Here is a 19610-nt window from a genome sequence, read left to right as displayed (position 1 = left end):
CTGCTGCCACCAGCCCCACTCCCCAGGACAGCACCAGCGTCCTGGCCCTGGGGGTCCTCAGGCAGCTCCTGCAGCTCTCCACTCTCCCTTCCCTGTGCCTGCTGGGTTCCCACTGACTCCCATGGCACTGCAGAGTCCTTTTTCATAGATACCACAATTTAGCGCTTTATTTCTGGGGGACTTAATCTTTGAGGGTGTTTCACCTTCTGAGTGTCCATTCATTCCAAGCCCAGGGCATGTGGGGAGTCCCCATCGTCTCCTCTTCTGACTTCTCCAAAGTATTTTCTAGAGAGTCTGGTACATGCCATGTGTCCCATCATACAAGAAGCAAGCCGGGGAAAGAATGGGGAGCTGATAGACCATCTCCACTGCCATTAGACACCAAGAAGAGAGCCTTTAAAGCCAGAACACTTGGTCCAGTGGAACCCAACCTTACCATGCACTTAACCCCAAAACCACTGAGAATAAAAGCAGAACAGAAATTTTAAAAGACCAATTCCTTGGACATTTTCTTGGAAGGAACTTTGGAAGAAGAGCCCAGCCTTCAGGCACTGCAGCCAGGAGGACCCCTTTTATTGAAGAGCTACAATTTGATGGGCCACATGTGACACAGTGTTGTGCGAGAGTCAGACACAACAGGATTAAACCTCCACAGAAGGAGGATAAACCCAGTAAATTCTCTCTAAGTAGAATTATCATGAGAGAAAAAAGCAGAATTGTGCCATAAGATAAACTCTGGGAAACATGCAGAGGAGGGGAGGCAGGTTATTCTCAGTGAAACAGCACCCATTGGATCAGTTTCCATAAGGCATCCTTGAGGTCCTGGTTCCTCATGCTGTAGATGAGAGGGTTCACTGCTGGAGGCACCACCAAGTACAGCAGTGCCGTTACCAAGTCCAGGGATGGGGAGGAGATGGGGGGGGCTTCAGGTAAGTAAATATGGCACTGCTGACTAACAGGGAGACCACGGCCAGGTGAGGGAGGCACGTGGAAATGGCTTTGTGGCGTCCCTGCTCGGATGGGATCCTCAGCACGGCCCTCAAGATCTGCACATAGGACAGCACAATGAAAACAAAACAGCTGAATGCTACTAAGAGACTAACCACAATAAGCCCAACTTCCCTGAGGTAGGCATCTCAGCAAGAGAGCTTGAGGATGTGGGGGATTTCACAGAAGAACTGGTCCACAGCATTGCCTTGACAGAGGGTTAGTGAAAATGTATTGGCAGTGTGCAGCACAGCATGGAGAAAGCCACTGCCCCAGGCAGCTGCTGCCATGTGGACCCAAGCTCTGCTGCCCAGGAGGGTCCCATAGTGCAGGGGTTTGCAGATGGCCACGTAGCGGTCGTAGGCCATGATGGTTAGAAAATACAGTTCTGCTGACATCAAAAAGACAAACAGAAAGAGCTGGGCAGCACATCCCAAGTATGAGATGTCCCTGGTGTTCCAAAGGGAATTGGCCATGGATTTGGGTAAAGTGCTGGAGATGGAGCCCAGGTCAAGAACAGAAAGGTTGAGGAGGAAGAAGTACATGGGGGTGTGGAGGCGGTGGTCACAGGCTACAGCGGTGATGATGAGGTCGTTGCCCAGGAGGGCAGCCAGGTAGATGCCCAGGAAGAGCCAGAAGTGCAAGAGCTGCAGCTTCCGCCTGTCTGTAAATGCCAGGAGGAGGAAGTGGGTGATGGAGCTGTTACTGGACATCTGCTGTCTCTGGGCATGGGGATCTGTTCAAGGAGGTAAAGGAAGGGAGAAGTTAGGGCAGACTGCTTTCAGAAAAATCTATTGAATTTCTTACAGAATGCTTCCAAACTGCCTTTCACTTTTCAGCAAGAGCTTTGATGATCTGTGGTTGGTGCTGGCTGAGGGTGCCCCAGTGAGCAGCAGGCTCTGCTGGGGGCTCTGCAGGGGTCAATCCTGCTCTACACCAGTAGGTAAATAGGAACTCGGGGTGATCTCAGATTAAATCTGCTTGTGATATAAGAAAACTTCTCAGCATTCTGGCTCCCGATTCACCTGACCACAGAGCAGAGCTGTGGGGAGTTTGGGTTGTGCCTTCTGTTCTAGTTGCCCCAGCGCAGCTGAGGAGTGGTTTGAATGCAGCAATGCCTGGCATTTCTGCTGCACTGCAAGGGAAACCTTGTGGGTGCTGAGACTGGGCACAGGGACTGTCCCTTAGTGCAGAGTGAGGACAGCCACTCTGTCCATCAGCCCTGCTCTCAGCTGCCCTCTGCTGGCAGCTCTTCCACCTGGAGGACTATCGCACTCGGGTGTTCCCCCCAAAAGAAAGAGGCCAGTGCTGGGAGCAGAGGAATGCAGTTTCCCAGTGCAGACCTCCAAACCCTCACCCCACCTCATCGAACCTGAGGAGGATCTCAGCTCTGCCCTCCCAACCAGGGGCACAGAGGGCTCATGACAGCTGCCCACATGCAGCCACCCAGCAGCATTTCGATGGCCTTAGCACCGAGGTGTCTTCTCCACGGGGCTCCTGCAAAACACAGAGGTGCCCTGGGAGAGCTGTGCCCTACGGGAGGGCAGCCTGCAGCCCAGCAGGACCTCCCAAGGACAGAGTCAACTCTCCTGAATTTGTTATGTCCTGAAGGGAGGGTGAGATCCCTGCCAGCCGCACACACTGCAGTCCCCAGAGCCCCACAGGTGAACAGGGTGCGAGCTGGATGCTTTTCCTCCATGGCCATATGTGCATGACAGCACACGCAGCGTTGGTGTCTGAGCTGCACTTGAATCCTCACCTCCCCACAGCAGTGAGTGTACCAGTAAGAAGAAGGGCGGCAGGGAGAAGAGGAGAACATGCCAAAGGAGCCCTGCCAGGGGAGGCAGGAGAGGGAGACACAGTCAGACCCTTGAGGTTTTCTCCTCTTTGATGGTCAGGCTGCTGGGTAGGGCAACTCATGGCCAAATCTCCATGCCATTAAGGGCAGAGGCTCTGCTGTGTGAGTGAGGAGACCAGGGGCTTGCTCCAGTGAAAGCACCTGCACTGCAGGGGTTGGCAGGGAGATGTCTGATTCCCCACTCCCACAGCATTTCTGGGAGCAGTTCTCTCTTCCTTCCTGCCATGTCTCTGCTGCCTGGAGCTCTTCTTGGCCACGACCTCTTTCTCTGTCCCCACATCTCCTCTGTGCTCACAGAGGCCATCCCACCTGCTGTGTGCTCAGCTCTGCCCTGCAGGCACCTCCTGGCAGCAGGGCACTGCCCAGGGGCATCTCTGTGTGTGCAGGGGCTAAGGAGCAGCTCAGACAAGTCCTGATAAGACCTGGGGTCTCATTGCGTATTCCAGAGCAGAGAAATAAATTCCCATCTCGCACTGCCCACCCAGCCAACCAGGAATGGAAAAGCCCAAAGCAGGGATTTCTTCCCTTTCAGGCAATCCCCTACCTTGACATCCCCTTTAGAATGACCCTCTGCAAATGTCCTCCGGGTGATGTAGAAGTCTGAGCAGCCCTGACCCACGCTGCACCCTCTGGGCAGCAGAGGGATCCTGCCCTGCTTCCACCCACAGGTTCTCCCCGCAGCTTTGAAGGGTGCTCCCTGGGTGGGCTGAGTGCTGACCCGGTCAGATGGCAGAGTCCCTGACCTGGTACACAGCCCCCTGGGGTGCAGGGACCCTGCTCTGAAGAACAGCCCTGGGCACACACAGGTGCACACCGACCTTCAAAAGCCCAGAAGAAGGCAGCTGTATTGCCTTTTCTTTCTGATGGTGCAGCAGGGAAGTCCTCTTCTGCAGCATGTCCTCCTCCTCTACATTAGAGAAACTGTGAGAGTCCTCCTGAAAATCCCATAGGCTGTGGGATGTAGCAGCCTTTGGAGATCCCTCCAGGAACACCAGCTACATTGTCCTGCAACCAGGGACTTACCATGTAGAGGGCTGTGAAGATCTCTCCCATGCGGTGAGCTCTCACCATCCTCCCACTCCACACTGCCTTACAGTCTCTGCCTCACTCCTCTCCTCTCAGCACTTGCAGGCAGTGCCCTCAGCCCTGCTGCCCTTTGCAGAGGAGCTGCTCCTGGGCAGAGCTGTCTCTCTGCAGTGCTGCCCACTTGCCAGCAGCTCCCTGCATCCCAGGAGCCCAGCCCAGCTCAGCAGCAGAGGCCCAGCCCAAGGCACCACTTTCTCTGCCCCTCTGGGCTCCCTCCAGGTGTCCCTGGGGCTCCAGGGGAACCTGCTGGGAAACAGGCTGAAGGCATTACTCATGTTCCCTCCCTCAGCTGGGGAGAGAGAGACTTACTTCCAGCAGTGTCATTTCTCTTATCACGAAAAGACTTCGGCATAAGAATCCCTTTTTTGTCCCATCATTAGGCAGGAGACCCAGGAAGGTGACAAGGAAAGATCTAATTTCTTCAAGCTGGGAACTTATCCTCAGTTCAATGAAATAGGCATTTCATGCTGGGTCTTTAGAGCTGGGGCTAGGAAGACATGCAGCTCTATTTTGCCCACACCATGTCTCTGCTTTTGCACCCACGGGGTCTTGGATGCTTGGTACCAGGGTTCCTTACAGCAAGTCAGAGCTTGCCTGGTTGCACAGCTTTGTTGCTTCAGCCCAAATGTGCAGCAGTGCCCTCAGCCAGGGGCACAGGCAGGAGGAGCTGAAGCTGTTCCTGAGCAGACAGAGCTGTGACATGGGGGCAGAGCTCAGGACAGCTGCTCTTCAAGGACAGCATCCTCCAAGCACAGCAAGGGTCCAGATCAAAACTCAGTCTAAACTTGAAAGGCAATTGAAGGGCACCATAAGGAGTGTTTACTGCTTCAGGAACGGTTAAAGAAGAAACAAAGATCCTGTGTGGCCGCTGCTGAATTCAGGAAGAGCAGGTGTAGATAGATGTGAGATTCTGTGTGTCCTCTTTGCCTCAGTCTTCCCCAGCAAGGTCTCCCAGGCCTCTGTGACTCAGGGCAGGACTCTGGAGGAGATCAACCAGCAGTGGATGGGGATCAAGTCGGATCACTTGAGCAAACTCCATCCTTCCCAGTGTATGGGACAGGAGGGACAGCATCCCAGGGAGATGAGTGAGCAGGCCAATGTCACTGTGAGGCCACTCTCCATCATCTTTAGAAGGTCATGGAATCTGTGGCAACTCCCTGAAAATGGGAAAATATAAATGTTGCAGGCACCTTTTTAAAATGCCCAGAGGATGAGCAGGGGAATGAAAGGCTGTGCCCCAGATTGTGTTCACTTGGATCCCATTTCAGGGTGTCTGAAAGAGAAGGGGACTGGATCTACCTAGGGGAGCTTGTCTCTCACCATCTTCCTTGCTTTCTGTGATGAAAGGACACGATTGCTGGACCCAGGGAGGGCAGTGGTTGTCTTTTGACCTGGAAGTTAGTGAAGTTTTCAACATCACCCACCTGCTCCAATATTCTTATGCCCACGTTAGGATATTATGGTCTGCCTGTTTGGAAAAACAGGTGGGTAAAAAAAAAAAATGGATGGTTGGGCTCAGAGGGACATAGTCAATGTTTGGCGCTGTGCCTGGAGGCATCTAGCTAGCAGGGTCCTGCAGGGGTCTCTGCTGCCACCTGCCCTGTTTAATTTGTTTTTAATGACCCAGAGGAGATGAGAGAGTGCTTTTTCATAACATTTGTAGAAGGCAGCACACTGAGGAGATCAGACGCTACAGTGGAGGGCAGGGTGGCCATCCCAAAGGACAAAGACAAGCTGAAGTGATGGGCCAACAGGAACCTCAGGATAGCCAATAAGTTGTGCCCTTGAGGTCGACTAAGCCCATGCAACGACATAGGCCAGGGACTGCCCAGGTGGGCAGCAGCTCTGTGGAAAGGCTTTGGTGGTCCTTGGGTTGCATTAGGCAAAAGATGAACTATCAGGAAAGAAGGCCAACAGCATCCTGGGCTGTATGAGCCTGAGACAGCCAGTCTGCTGAGCACTTTTGACACCATATCCAGAACATTTTCCTAGGTTTTGACATCCCACAATGCCAGAGAGACCTCAACATACTGGAACCAGCTCAGTGGAGGGCCACCAAGGTCAGTAGGATAGGAGAACTTTTATTGTAAGAAGAGGCTTAGAGAGCTGGGCTTGTTCAGACAGGAGTAGAGAAGATCTTGTGAGAAACATGTAGCAGCATTGCAGGGTTCCCAGGAAGACGGAGTCAGGCTCATGTCCATGACACAAGGACAAGAGGCAATGGGCTGAAACAAGAGAGGGTCAGGCTACATAGAGAGAGAAACTTTCTCAGCATAAGGATAGTCAAGTGCTGGAAGCTGTTTCCCAGGGAGCGTGCACTGGGATCCTTGAATGTGATCAAGATGTGTTTGGATAAAGCCCTGAGTACTCTGTCTGAGCCTGCTTTGAGCAGGAGGTTGGTCCAGACACCTCCCGAGGTCCCTTCCATCCTGAATGATGCTGTCCTTCCTTCCCCGCATGTCCGCAAACTAGGGAAAGAGCTCAGGTTCTCCCTGACCCCAGAAGTCATTCACATCAGGTTCAGGGCTGCTTCACAGGTGTCCCCAAACTGCCCTGACCACATACAGATTTTTTTACCTCATGTGCATGGCTCAGCCTGACAGATGGGGAACGCCCACTGCTTGGGGTGTCTGTGCTCAGTCATGCCCCATGAGCTGACCTGGCTCTCCTCCACTCCTCCACTCCTCACACTTGGGTGGGTGTCAGGAAACCTCCCTGAGCCTGGAGGATGCACAGCCTTCCTGGGGTGAGGTCCCACCACTGCAGGGGAAGAGGAAGGGTTGGTGAGACACATGGGCACGCAGGGAGGGAGCAGTGCAGGTGCAGCAGTGAGTGCATTGAAGGCAGGAAGAAGACTTGACATGTCGGGGGCTGTCATGCTGAAGTGAAACAGGTTGAGTCTTGATTTGGAGGCAGCAGCAGAAGGAGGATGTGCAGTTGAGTGCTGGGATGTGGAGCTAAACAGAGGATTCTAGCATGTCTGGGCCTTGGAACTCTTGGGTGAGAAAGGAGCACTAGCAAGGCTTTGGAAGAAACAGGATGGGTTGTGGGGAACTCAGGGGCATTGGCAAATGCTCAGAAACACAGAGCTTGGTGCTGGACGCAAGGAAGCAGGCACAGGCACAGGTCAGTGTAGCTGTGGTGGGGAGTGCCAAGGGCCTTGGTGGGGCTTTGACACCCCAACAGAACTGGGGCCCTTGTCCACTCAGCTATGGCTTCTGTCTCTTCCACTGAGACCCACGAGAGGACATGAGGTCCTTACAGCTCCAGCGCCTTGTTGTCTCCTCCTCACCCACCCTCCATAGAGCCTGGCAGGTGTCCTACCCTGACCTGCGCCTGCCATCACACACTCCCACATCACAATTTCCCCAGGCAGAGCCCAGAGCATCACAAGAGGGAAAGGAGCCCCCTCTGCAGGGGATGGGGGTCAGGGCTTGGCCATCCTGCTTGGCAAAGCACATCAAAGGCTTTCACAGTGTGAAAGCATTTCACATTGAAATGTCCTCCTGTGCCAAGTGCCTCCGACTCCCTGCTTCACCAGCCCCCAGGGACAGGAACCTTGTCTGCTCATTCCCTGCATGGTCTCTTCAGTGATGGCCTTCAGCAGGGCCTGCTGACACCCTCCAAAACCTTCAGCTGTGCTTCTTTTACTTCTCTGGAGGCTTGCTCAGTCTTTCAGGAGCTGCAGTTCAGGAACTCAGCACCAGAGGGCTCATTGCCACACAAAGCACCACAAGGAGCCAAGCCTGAGCAGAATTTTCCTTTAGGCTTCAATTCTTATGTGGCTTCTTAGAGAGATTTCAGGAGTGTGGTCAAAGTGAAAAGATGTCAAAGCAAAGAGGCAAAGTGAATCAAATGCTTGATTTTGAATAGGCAGTTCTGCATGAATCCCAACGTAACTGGGTTACAGGAATGTCTTCAAGCAGAGTCTGCACCATTGAGACCCATGGGGATGGACTGGCACAGCCACCCCCAGCAGGGGGAATCCCCATCTGCTAGGCTGAGGCATGCATTCAAGATGCAAATCTCTGCAGTGCCCACTTGTTCCAGGCCTCCAGGCAGAGTGTGGCTCATTCTGCATGACCTTCTAAGCCTCTGTCAGCTCATTTTGATGTTCATTTTGATGTTCCTTTTCCCTGCAACTCTCAAGCCTATGGGAGCTTTCGCTTTGGCATCCTCCCTTCATCCTGGGGCAAGTTTTCTCAATTGCTCCTTTGCATCTTCCCCTGCTTCCACCTCCTGGGGGCTGCCTTTTTGCTCAGTTTATACCAGCAGCCCCCTGAGATGAATGTTTCTCTTCATGGCTATTCAAAGAGATCATTCTTGTCTTTGGAGGAGGCAGTCCTGTAAGGCCTGTCAGATTTCCTGAGCTCCTTTACCCTTCAGAGCTGCTTCCCATGGCACCACCTGTATCAGTCTCCCACGTATGTCCAAGTCTTGTCTGGGGTGCACCCATCTGTGCTCCACTGCTGGCCTTCCTCAATCCTCTTTGGCACCTGGGACCCCGCTATTTCCTGGTCACGATAGCCAAGGCTGACACTGATGATCACATCCCTGACCAACTCTTCCTTCTTTGCCATACCAGATCCAGGGGAGCATCACCCTTCTTGGCCCCCCTGGCAGCTCTACTAAGAAGTCATCCCAAGATCCTCCAGACTGTTGGCACCCTGTTGCTTTGCCTGGACAGTGAATGCCAGGGCAATTACAGCTCCCTGTGGGAACCTGTGCATTGATCTCCAGACTGCCTCACATTGCTGACAGAAGACTTTCTCCTTCTGCCGTTTTTGATCAAGTGGATCGTAACTGCCAACACAATGTCACCCTTACTGACTCCTCTGGTCCTTAATGACAGGCTAACCCAACCTGCTGCCTGTCATATGAAGAGCCTGAATAAATCTGAGCTGGGCCTTCATACGGGGGACATCCCCCCTCCTCAGATTCCCCACCACTCTCTCCAGCAGAGCCTGTATCCCTCCACTGCAGCACCCCAGGTAAGCAAGCTGCCCCACCACATCTCAGTTAAGCCAAAACCACCCCAGTTCTGTGACAAGACATGGGGCTCCAGCTCCTCCTGGCTGGGCTCCAGCTCCTCCTGCCCATGCACATGTTGGCCGCAGCACCTCAGCTGTGGCACCAGAGTGGAGCTCAGACTCCTCTCAGGGAAACCTGAGCGGTCATCCTGACCGGAACACTGTACCTGGAGCAGTCAGTGCTGGGCTGGGCTGGGCTGGGCTGCACGTACACCATAGCCTTCACACCTGGGCTGTGCTGCACAGATCCCTTGGCCGCAGGAGAAGCTCAGCAGCTTGTTGTAACAGAGGAGCCTGCAGGCAGCTCCCACTCGGTACTGGCCATTATGCCCCCTGCATGGCCTTGCTTGTATCAGCCAGGGCAGAAAGAAGTTCTCCTGAGAACATTGCTTCTGTTTGACTGTAGAGATGATAAATAGACTTGTTTCCTTGTAAGAAAATCCTGCAATAGCTAGAATGACCAAAACAAGAGACTCCCTGCTATGGACGGGGTCTGCATAGTGTGCTGCATTTGGGTTGGAGGCCCATTCAGTGCTACACAACCTGGGTACCCACCATCTAAAGGGACATAAGATTCTCTATAGGATTCTTTCCTTACAGTGTTAGCTGTCATGCAAAGCATTTTAAAAAATACCTTACAAAGTCTGAGTGCCTGTCTTACTGGGATCATATTGGCCCAGCACCTCCTGGTGAAAAACACTCTCTCAGAACACTTACTTACAATCATAGAATTGTTTAGGTTAGAAAAGACCTTTAAGGTTATCAAGTCCAACCACTAACCTAACACTGCCAAGTCCATGACTAAACCATGTCCCTAAGCACCACGTCTACCCGTCTTTTCAACACCTCCAGGGATGGGGACTCAACCACTTCCCAGGGCAGCCTGTTCCAGTGCCTGATTACCCTCACAGGGAAGAAATATTTCCAATCTAAACCTTCTCTGGTGAAACTTGAGGCCATTTCCTCTTGCCCTAGTGCTTGTTACTTGGGAGAAGAGACCGACACTCGCGTCGCTACAACCTCCTTTCAAGTAGTTGTAGAGAGCAATAAGGTCTCCCCTCAGCCTCTTCTTCTCCAGGCTAAACAACCCCAGCTCCCTCAGCCGCTCCTCATAAGACTTGTGCTCTAGACCCTTCACCAGCTTCGTTGCCCTTCTTTGGACATGCTCCATAACTTCTGTAGTGAGGGGCCCAACACTGAAGACCATATTCGAGGTGCGGCCTCACCAGTGCCAAATACAGGGGCACTATCACCTCCCTGGTCCTGCTGGCCACACTATTCCTGATACAAGCCAGGATGCCATTGGCCTTCTTGGCCACCTGAGCACACTGCTGGCTCATATTCAGGCAGCTGTCGACCAACACCCGCAGGTCCTTTTCTGCCAGGCAGCTCTCCAGCCACTCCTCCCCAAGCCTGTAGCGTTGCATGGAGTTGTTGGCTGACCAAGTGCAGGACCTGGCCCTGAGCCTTGTTGAACCTCACACAGTTGGCCTCAGCCCATCGATCCAGCCTGTCCAGGTCCTTCTGTAGGGCCTTCCTACCCTCCAGCAGGTCAACACTTCCACCCAACTTGGTGTCATCTGCAACTTACTGAGGGTGCACTCAATGCCCTCATCCAGATCATTGATAAAGATACTAAGCAGAAGTGGCCCCAGTACTGAGCCCTGGAGAACACCACTTATGACTGGCTTCCAACTAGATTTAAATCCATTGACCCCAACTCTTTGGGCCCAGCCACCCAGTCAGTTTTTTACCCAGTGAAGGGTATGCTCATACAAGCCATGAGCCGCTAGTTTCTCCAGGAGAATGCTGTGGGAAACAGTGTCAAAGGCTTTACTAAAGTCTAAGCAGACAACATCCACAGCCTTTCCCTAATCCACTAAGCAGGTCACCTCTTCCTGAGTTCCAGTCAAAGCTCCCTATTCAGCCAGACCCATCTTATCCCCTGCCGTCTTTCGGCACTTGGGGATGGCTTGCTCCTGCTCCTTTAAGGTCTCCTTCTTGAAGAATGTCCAGCCTTCCTCGACTCCTTTGCCCTTCAGGACTGCTTCCCAAGGGACTCTGTCAACCAGGATCCTAAACAGGCGAGAGGCTGCCCTCTGGAAATCCAAGGTAACAGTTCTGCTGACCCTACTCCTTACTTCTCCAAGAATCAAAAACTATCATTTCTTGATCGCTATGCCCTAGACTGCCTCCAACCGTCACATCACTCACCAGGCCTTCTCTGTTTGCAAACAACAGGTCCAGTGGGGCGCGTTCCCTCATTGGCTCCCTCACCAGCTGTGCCAGGAAGTGATCTTCCATACACTCCAGGAACCTCCTAGGCTGTTTCCTCTCTCTGTATTTTATTTCCAGCAGGCATCTGGTAAGATGAAGTCCCTCATGAGAACAAGGGCTAGTGATGGTGAGACTTCTCCCAGCTGCTAATAGAATACTTTGTCCACCTTTTCATCCTGGTTGGGTGGTCTCTAACAGACTCCCACCATGATATCTGCCTTGTTGACCTTCCCCCTGATTCTTACCCATAAACACTCAACCCTATGGTCACCATCATTAAGCTCTAGACAACCAAAACAGTCCCTAACGTACATGGCTAACCCCATCACCTCTCCTTCCTTGCCTGTCCCTTCTGAAGAGTTTAGAGCCGTCCATTGCAGCACTCCAGTTGTGCGAGTCATCCCACCCTGTTTCTGTGATGGTGACTATGTCACAGTTTTCCTGCTGCACAATGGCTTCCAACTCCTCCTGTTTGTTGCCCATGATCAAAAAAACTGAAATCTTGCTGGAGACACCAGGCTCAGAGCCAGGTATTGATCTGCTGGCTCTTCCTGTGTCTTCCCTCATCACTCCCTGCAACTGGAAGGGTAGAGCAGAACACTGCTTGTGCTCCTGATCCCTTAACCAGTCGTCCTGAAGCCCTGAAGTCTCTCTTGATTACCCTTGGACTTCTAGTTGAAACTTCCTCACTGCCTACCTGAGAAACCAATAATGGGTAGTCATCTGAGGGCGGTACCAGTGTAGGAAGCTTTCTCTCCAGATCTTTAACCCGGGTCCCTGGGAGGCAGCAGACTTCCCTAAGAAGTGGCTCCGGTCTGCATATCGGGCCTTCTGTTCCCCTCAGGAGAGAGTCTCCTATGACAATGACGCGTCTTTTCTTCTTTGTGGAAGCTGTTTTGATGCAGAGTGTAGGCTGACTTACCCTTGGCGACACCTCCAAGCTGGATGTACCATCGTCCCCGGCGTTGTTTGGTTCCACTTGCAGAGCTTCACACCTGTTTCGTAATGGCACCTGGGAAGGTGGGGCAGTCACAGAGGAGACTCGCCTGTGCTGCGCCAGGCAGGAACTTGTCTCCATTGCCCCCTATCCCTTAAGTCATTATGTTCAGCCAGGTGGAGAGAGGATAAGGCATCTTCTGTCTCATGGGTCCTGTCTGCCTGTTGGACCTATCTGAGGGAAGGTAGGGTGTGATTCCAGTAATCCATCCTTTCTTGCACTCCCTCATACTCCTCAGCCTACTCACCTCCTCCATCACTAAGCAGAGGAGCTCCTCTACCTGGGCGCGCCTCCCACAGGGGTGCTCGCTGCTGCTGTCCGGTACTGGCGTAAGAGCAGGGCAAACCCTGCAGCCTGACACCTGGGTGGCAGCGTGTTCCCACCGGAGCTCTGTCTGGGCAGCTGCGTCCGTCGTGGTGGCTGCAGAGCTTAGCGAGGCTATGTTTTTTTGCCGGATGCTCCCTGGTTGATCTTCAGGGCCCTTCCTGCACACCCTTCTGCGTGAAATGCTGCGCCATGCCCTTTCTGACGCGCCATACCCTGTTTGCTCACCCTGTTGGTGGTGCTATGGGTCGCTCGCGCTCCCTAAGGGCTTCCTTTATACATCTCAGGGGCTTGGCTGCTGTTGTTCCTGGTCCCGCACAAGCCTCATTAGCCCAAAGCTGCTTACTGCAGCAACTGAGGCCAAGCAGAGTTCCTCAGGAGATGGTCTGGATGAATATGAATAGGAGAAGGCTGATCTCACTTGTTCGGTAAGCAAAAAAATAAAGAAAACTGGAAAAAGAAGAAAAAATGATTTCTTCTTCCTTATTATTTAAATCTTCTCTGCTTTTATTCTTCTCATTCCTTCTTCCTTGACAAGATAGCTGTAACTTAAGAGTATTTAGATTCTGGCATGAAGATTTTAGAACAGTGCTTTTTCTCTCATTGCTAACCCTTTCTTACCGTTTCATGGTAATACCTTTCAGACAATGTTGCCCCTGATTAATTTCTGCTGTCTGTCTTTCATCCTTCTTTCACGTCTGTGTGTGTGAGGAGTTCATTGATTTACCAAAAACTGTCAAGGGGCAGATCCCAAACTGGTGAGAAGCACAAAGCAGGCCAAATTTTTAATGTGATGGACACATCATTAACTTCATTTTGCATCTCTGAAGACCTAACCCTTCCACAGAGTGCCTGGAAGGTCTGGAGTCCCTCCATCTGCGCTATACATCAGCACTGAAGGTGAAATTGCTCCAGTCAGGGTGCTGTTTGGATTCTCCTCACAGCCTAAACCACCACATGGGTTAGGAGATATTCCAGGACTTCTAAAGGACCATCATATTCCTCTGGACCAAAAAGTGGAATCTCAGGGGTCAGGGCATACCAATACTTGTGTTCAGGGACCTGGTCACATGACCCATCGCCATTTCTGTAATGGTGCTTGAGTTTGCTCAAGCAAAGTCGATCCTCATCCACTGCTGGCTGTGCTCCTCCAATGGAGGAGAACACAGGGGGCATCTGCTCAACACAGGGGGCATCCCCCAGACTCATCCTCTCTGCCAGTCTCTCCAGCAGAGCCTGTTTTCCTCCATTGCAGAACCCCACACGAGCAAGCTGTCCCACCACATCTCATTTCATCCCAAACCATCACAGTTGTGTGACAAGCCATGGGGGTCCAGCTCCTCCTGCCTGCGATCCACCTCCTCCTGGCTGTGCATGGTTTGGCCGCAGCAGCTCAACTGTGGCACCAGGGTGGAGCGCAGACTTCTCACAGGGAAATGTGAGCAGTGATCCTGACCAGAAGAACACGGTACAGCCAGCTGGGCTGCGCTGCACGTACAGCCTGGCCTTCACGCCTGTGCTGTGCTGCACAGATCCCTTGGCCGCAGGACAACCTCAGCAGCTCGTTGTCCCAAGGGGCCTGCAGACAGCTCCCACTCAGTACCAGCCCTTACGCCTCCCCTGTGGCCTTGCCTGTACCTAACAGTGCAGCAAGGAGTTGTAATGAGAACATCCTTGATCTTTCACTGTTGAAATGAGAAACAGAGTTGTTTTCTTGTAAGCAAAGCAAAGAGCAGCTTGAATGACCAAACCAGGAGACTGTCTTCTATGGGTGAGGTCTGCAGGGCATGCTGTGTGGGGGTCAGAGGCCTGTTCAATGACTCTTGAATCAAACCCCCACTTGCGGTCCCACCATCTAAAGCCACCTAAGATTATCTGCATGATTCTCTCCTTACAGGGCTAGTGCTAATGAACAGCATTTTAAAAGATCCCTCACAGTGTCCGAGTGCCTTTCTTACTGGAATTAGAATGAACCAGTGCCTCCAGTGAAAAACACTCTCTCAGCACCCTTGGGTGCAGCCCCTCTGGTCCCATGGCCTGGCAAGGGTGTAGTTTGCTTAAGTAACCCCTGCCTTGATCCTCATCCACTGCTTGTTGTTCTCCTCCAGAGTTCTGCCTCAAAGCGGAAAGGTCTGGGAGACCTTGCTGGTGGCAACTGAGGCAAAGAGTGCGTAGAGTATCTCAGCCTACCTACACCTACTCTTACTACATTTAGCAGTGGTCCCACAGTATTTCTGATTCTTCTGTAGCTTCTGTTCCTGAAGTAGAAACAGCTCATCTTGGTGCCCTTGCATGCCCTTTTCAGTTTCAGTTGAGTTTTGGTAGGACCCGTTGCTGTGCTTGGGGGATACTTTCTTTGAAGACAAGATGTATCCAGGCACACGGTGAAAATGGTTCATCTGTTCCTTGGCTGTATCATCAAGGGTGTGAGTAAAGACCCCAGTGTGATGTGCTTTGTGTTCAGGCAATGCCTGGAGCTCTTGGGAAGAGAAGGGACAGACCCTGCCTCTCTGATGGCATCTGATGACTGATGCCTCTGACTGATGGCATCAGTCAATGGCACACAGGCACCAAATCGCACTGCTTGCAATGCCTTCTGGGGTGTCTGTCACACACTCACGCTGAATGGGAATTGCTTTCCTGTTGGTCATAGAATCATCACAGAATCACAGAATTGTTTGGGTTGAAGGGACCTTAAAGATTATATGGTTCCAACCCCCCTGCCATGGGCAGGGACACCTTCCACTAGACCAGGTTGCTCAAAGCCCCATCCAAGCTGGCCTTGAACATTTCCAGGGAGGAGACATCCACAACTTCCCTGGGCAACCTCTTTCCGTGCCTCAGCACCCTCAGAGAGAAGAATTTCTTCCTTGTATCTAATCTAAACGTACCCTCTTTCAGTTTAAAACCATTATGCCTTGTCCTAGCACTACAATGCCCTTATAAAAAGTCCCTCTCCAGCTTTCTTACAGGCCCCCTTCAGGTACTGGAAGGCTGCTAGAAGCTGCCCCCAGAGCCTTCTCTTCTCCAGGCTGAACAACCCCAACTTTCTCAGCCTGTCTTCATAGGAGAGCTGCTCCAGCCCTCTGATCACCTTCATGGCCCTCCTCTGGACTCACTCCAACAGCTCCATGTCCGTCTTCTATTGGGGACCCCAGACCAGAATGCAGTACTCGAGGCGAGCCCTGACGAGAGTGGAGTAGAAGGGCAGAATCACCTCCTTCGCCCCGCTGGTCATGCTTCTTTTGAAGCGGCCCAGGATACGGTTGGCCTTCTGGGCTGCGAGAGCACATTGCCAGGTCATGTTGAGTTTCTGATTAACCAACATCCGCAAGTCCTTCTCCTCAGGGCTGCTCTCAATCCATTCTCGGCACAGCCTGTATTTCTGCTTGGGATTGCCCCGAACATGTACAGGACCTTGCACATGGCCTTGTTGAACTTCATGAGGTTCACACGGGCCCAACTCTCCAGCCTGTCAAGGTCCCTCTGGATGGCATCCCTTCCCACCAGCGTGTCGACTGCACCCCACAGCTTGGTGTCGTCAGCAAACTTGCTGAGGGTGCACTCAATCCCACTGTCCAAGTCGCCGACAAAGATGTTAAACAGCGCCAGTCCCAAGACTGACCCCTGAGGAACACCACTCATCACTGGTCCTGTGCTGTCTCTGCAAGCCTTGGCATCTCATGTAGTTCTGTGGGCCTGGATATAAAAATTAAATTGAGTAGACACCTGGATCTCTGTAAGGCAATGTGGTGATGAACATGAGGCAACTGCCAGTAGAGTGAGTGGAGACCTAGTGAATACAGCTGATGGAGAAGAGAAAGAGAGAGCCTGAGCTCTCCCTGTGGCACATGTCTCCTCTCAAGGCTCCTGAACGTAATGAGTGGGGGCAGGTTCAGGTGCCCTCATTGGGGCATCAGCTGTCATTTCAGTTGGCCAAAGAAAATTCCCAGCAGCCTCTAAGAGGATTTCCCCAGATGTTGGCCTGTCTCTACGAACGGCTTCATTAGAGCTTGCAGCTGCCTCCACAGATCTTTGACCACTCTTGGCACCTTCAATGTCACCAGGTGTTGTGTCTGAACAGCCCAGTCCTGCCCTCCATCTCCATTAACAGGTATGGGAACTGAGGCAAGGAGCTCACATGCGGGTGCCTATTCTGTGCCCACTTGAACACCTGATGCAAGAGGAATCTCACCTCCTGTTCGTTTGTGTTGTGCGTGGGAGGGAGCTAAGTCCCCTTCTAGCCCCAGGACTGCAAACCCACAAAGGAGATGTGTCTATTGACTCATCTGCATCCCTTCCCTCAGCAGGGGTAACGCAGATCCCTCCTTGTCACTGTCTGCTTGTCCTGTCTCATGATGGGACAAGGTAAGCTGATTCTCCTGCCCAAATCTTTTCCTCATAGGAGAAATGACAGTGCTGGGAATAATTGTGTCTCCCCAGCTGAGGGAGGGAAAAGAAGTGTTTTCATTCAGCCTGTTTCCCAGCAGGTTCCCCTGGAGCCCCAGGGACACCTGGAGGGAGCCCAGAGGGGCAGAGAAAGTGGTGCCTTGGGCTGGGCCTCTGCTGCTGAGCTGGGCTGGGCTCCTGGGATGCAGGGAGCTGCTGGCAAGTGGGCAGCACTGCAGAGAGACAGCTCTGCCCAGGAGCAGCTCCTCTGCAAAGGGCAGCAGGGCTGAGGGCACTGCCTGCAAGTGCTGAGAGGAGAGGAGTGAGGCAGAGACTGTAAGGCAGTGTGGAGTGGGAGGATGGTGAGAGCTCACCGCATGGGAGAGATCTTCACAGCCCTCTACATGGTAAGTCCCTGGTTGCAGGACAATGTAGCTGGTGTTCCTGGAGGGATCTCCAAAGGCTGCTACATCCCACAGCCTATGGGATTTTCAGGAGGACTCTCACAGTTTCTCTAATGTAGAGGAGGAGGACATGCTGCAGAAGAGGACTTCCCTGCTGCACCATCAGAAAGAAAAGGCAATACAGCTGCCTTCTTCTGGGCTTTTGAAGGTCGGTGTGCACCTGTGTGTGCCCAGGGCTGTTCTTCAGAGCAGGGTCCCTGCACCCCAGGGGGCTGTGTACCAGGTCAGGGACTCTGCCATCTGACCGGGTCAGCACTCAGCCCACCCAGGGAGCACCCTTCAAAGCTGCGGGGAGAACCTGTGGGTGGAAGCAGGGCAGGATCCCTCTGCTGCCCAGAGGGTGCAGCGTGGGTCAGGGCTGCTCATTCAGGAAACTGCATTCCTCTGCTCCCAGCACTGGCCTCTTTCTTTTGGGGGGAACACCCGAGTGCGATAGTCCTCCAGGTGGAAGAGCTGCCAGCAGAGGGCAGCTGAGAGCAGGGCTGATGGACAGAGTGGCTGTCCTCACTCTGCACTAAGGGACAGTCCCTGTGCCCAGTCTCAGCACCCACAAGGTTTCCCTTGCAGTGCAGCAGAAATGCCAGGCATTGCTGCATTCAAACCACTCCTCAGCTGCGCTGGGGCAACTAGAACAGAAGGCACAACCCAAACTCCCCACAGCTCTGCTCTGTGGTCAGGTGAATCGGGAGCCAGAATGCTGAGAAGTTTTCTTATATCACAAGCAGATTTAATCTGAGATCACCCCGAGTTCCTATTTACCTACTGGTGTAGAGCAGGATTGACCCCTGCAGAGCCCCCAGCAGAGCCTGCTGCTCACTGGGGCACCCTCAGCCAGCACCAACCACAGATCATCAAAGCTCTTGCTGAAAAGTGAAAGGCAGTTTGGAAGCATTCTGTAAGAAATTCAATAGATTTTTCTGAAAGCAGTCTGCCCTAACTTCTCCCTTCCTTTACCTCCTTGAACAGATCCCCATGCCCAGAGACAGCAGATGTCCAGTAACAGCTCCATCACCCACTTCCTCCTCCTGGCATTTACAGACAGGCGGAAGCTGCAGCTCTTGCACTTCTGGCTCTTCCTGGGCATCTACCTGGCTGCCCTCCTGGGCAACGACCTCATCATCACCGCTGTAGCCTGTGACCACCGCCTCCACACCCCCATGTACTTCTTCCTCCTCAACCTTTCTGTTCTTGACCTGGGCTCCATCTCCAGCACTTTACCCAAATCCATGGCCAATTCCCTTTGGAACACCAGGGACATCTCATACTTGGGATGTGCTGCCCAGCTCTTTCTGTTTGTCTTTTTGATGTCAGCAGAACTGTATTTTCTAACCATCATGGCCTACGACCGCTACGTGGCCATCTGCAAACCCCTGCACTATGGGACCCTCCGGGGCAGCAGAGCTTGGGTCCACATGGCAGCAGCTGCCTGGGGCAGTGGCTTTCTCCATGCTGTGCTGCACACTGCCAATACATTTTCACTAACCCTCTGTCAAGGCAATGCTGTGGACCAGTTCTTCTGTGAAATCCCCCACATCCTCAAGCTCTCTTGCTGAGATGCCTACCTCAGGGAAGTTGGGCTTATTGTGGTTAGTCTCTTAGTAGCATTCAGCTGTTTTGTTTTCATTGTGCTGTCCTATGTGCAGATCTTGAGGGCCGTGCTGAGGATCCCATCCGAGCAGGGACGCCACAAAGCCATTTCCACGTGCCTCCCTCACCTGGCCGTGGTCTCCCTGTTAGTCAGCAGTGCCATATTTACTTACCTGAAGCCCCCCCCATCTCCTCCCCATCCCTGGACTTGGTAACGGCACTGCTGTACTTGGTGGTGCCTCCAGCAGTGAACCCTCTCATCTACAGCATGAGGAACCAGGACCTCAAGGATGCCTTATGGAAACTGATCCAATGGGTGCTGTTTCACTGAGAATAACCTGCCTCCCCTCCTCTGCATGTTTCCCAGAGTTTATCTTATGGCACAATTCTGCTTTTTTCTCTCATGATAATTCTACTTAGAGAGAATTTACTGGGTTTATCCTCCTTCTGTGGAGGTTTAATCCTGTTGTGTCTGACTCTCGCACAACACTGTGTCACATGTGGCCCATCAAATTGTAGCTCTTCAATAAAAGGGGTCCTCCTGGCTGCAGTGCCTGAAGGCTGGGCTCTTCTTCCAAAGTTCCTTCCAAGAAAATGTCCAAGGAATTGGT

At 52.6% G+C, this 19610-nt stretch overlaps 1 protein-coding gene across 1 annotated transcript in view; it reads left to right on the top strand.

Moving 5' to 3' along the window:
• Window positions 1–19214, top strand: part of LOC309601277 (olfactory receptor 14A16-like) — a gene marked incomplete at both ends in the record, with an annotated part of 28751 nt that extends 9537 nt beyond the window's left edge. Inside the window, 2 exons of the mRNA XM_082334236.1 lie at window positions 18451–18680; window positions 19074–19214. Coding sequence (XP_082190362.1) covers window positions 18451–18680; window positions 19074–19214 — 371 coding nt within the window. The remainder of the gene's footprint in view (window positions 1–18450; window positions 18681–19073) is intronic.
• Window positions 19215–19610: the final 396 nt, after the last annotated feature.

The sequence above is a fragment of the Platalea leucorodia genome (genome assembly GCF_965183815.1).
Source record: "Platalea leucorodia genome assembly, chromosome: 30".
NCBI classification, from domain to species: domain Eukaryota; kingdom Metazoa; phylum Chordata; class Aves; order Pelecaniformes; family Threskiornithidae; genus Platalea; species Platalea leucorodia.
Note: the sequence above shows the minus strand (reverse complement) of the source record. Positions and strands in the feature narration are given on the sequence as shown.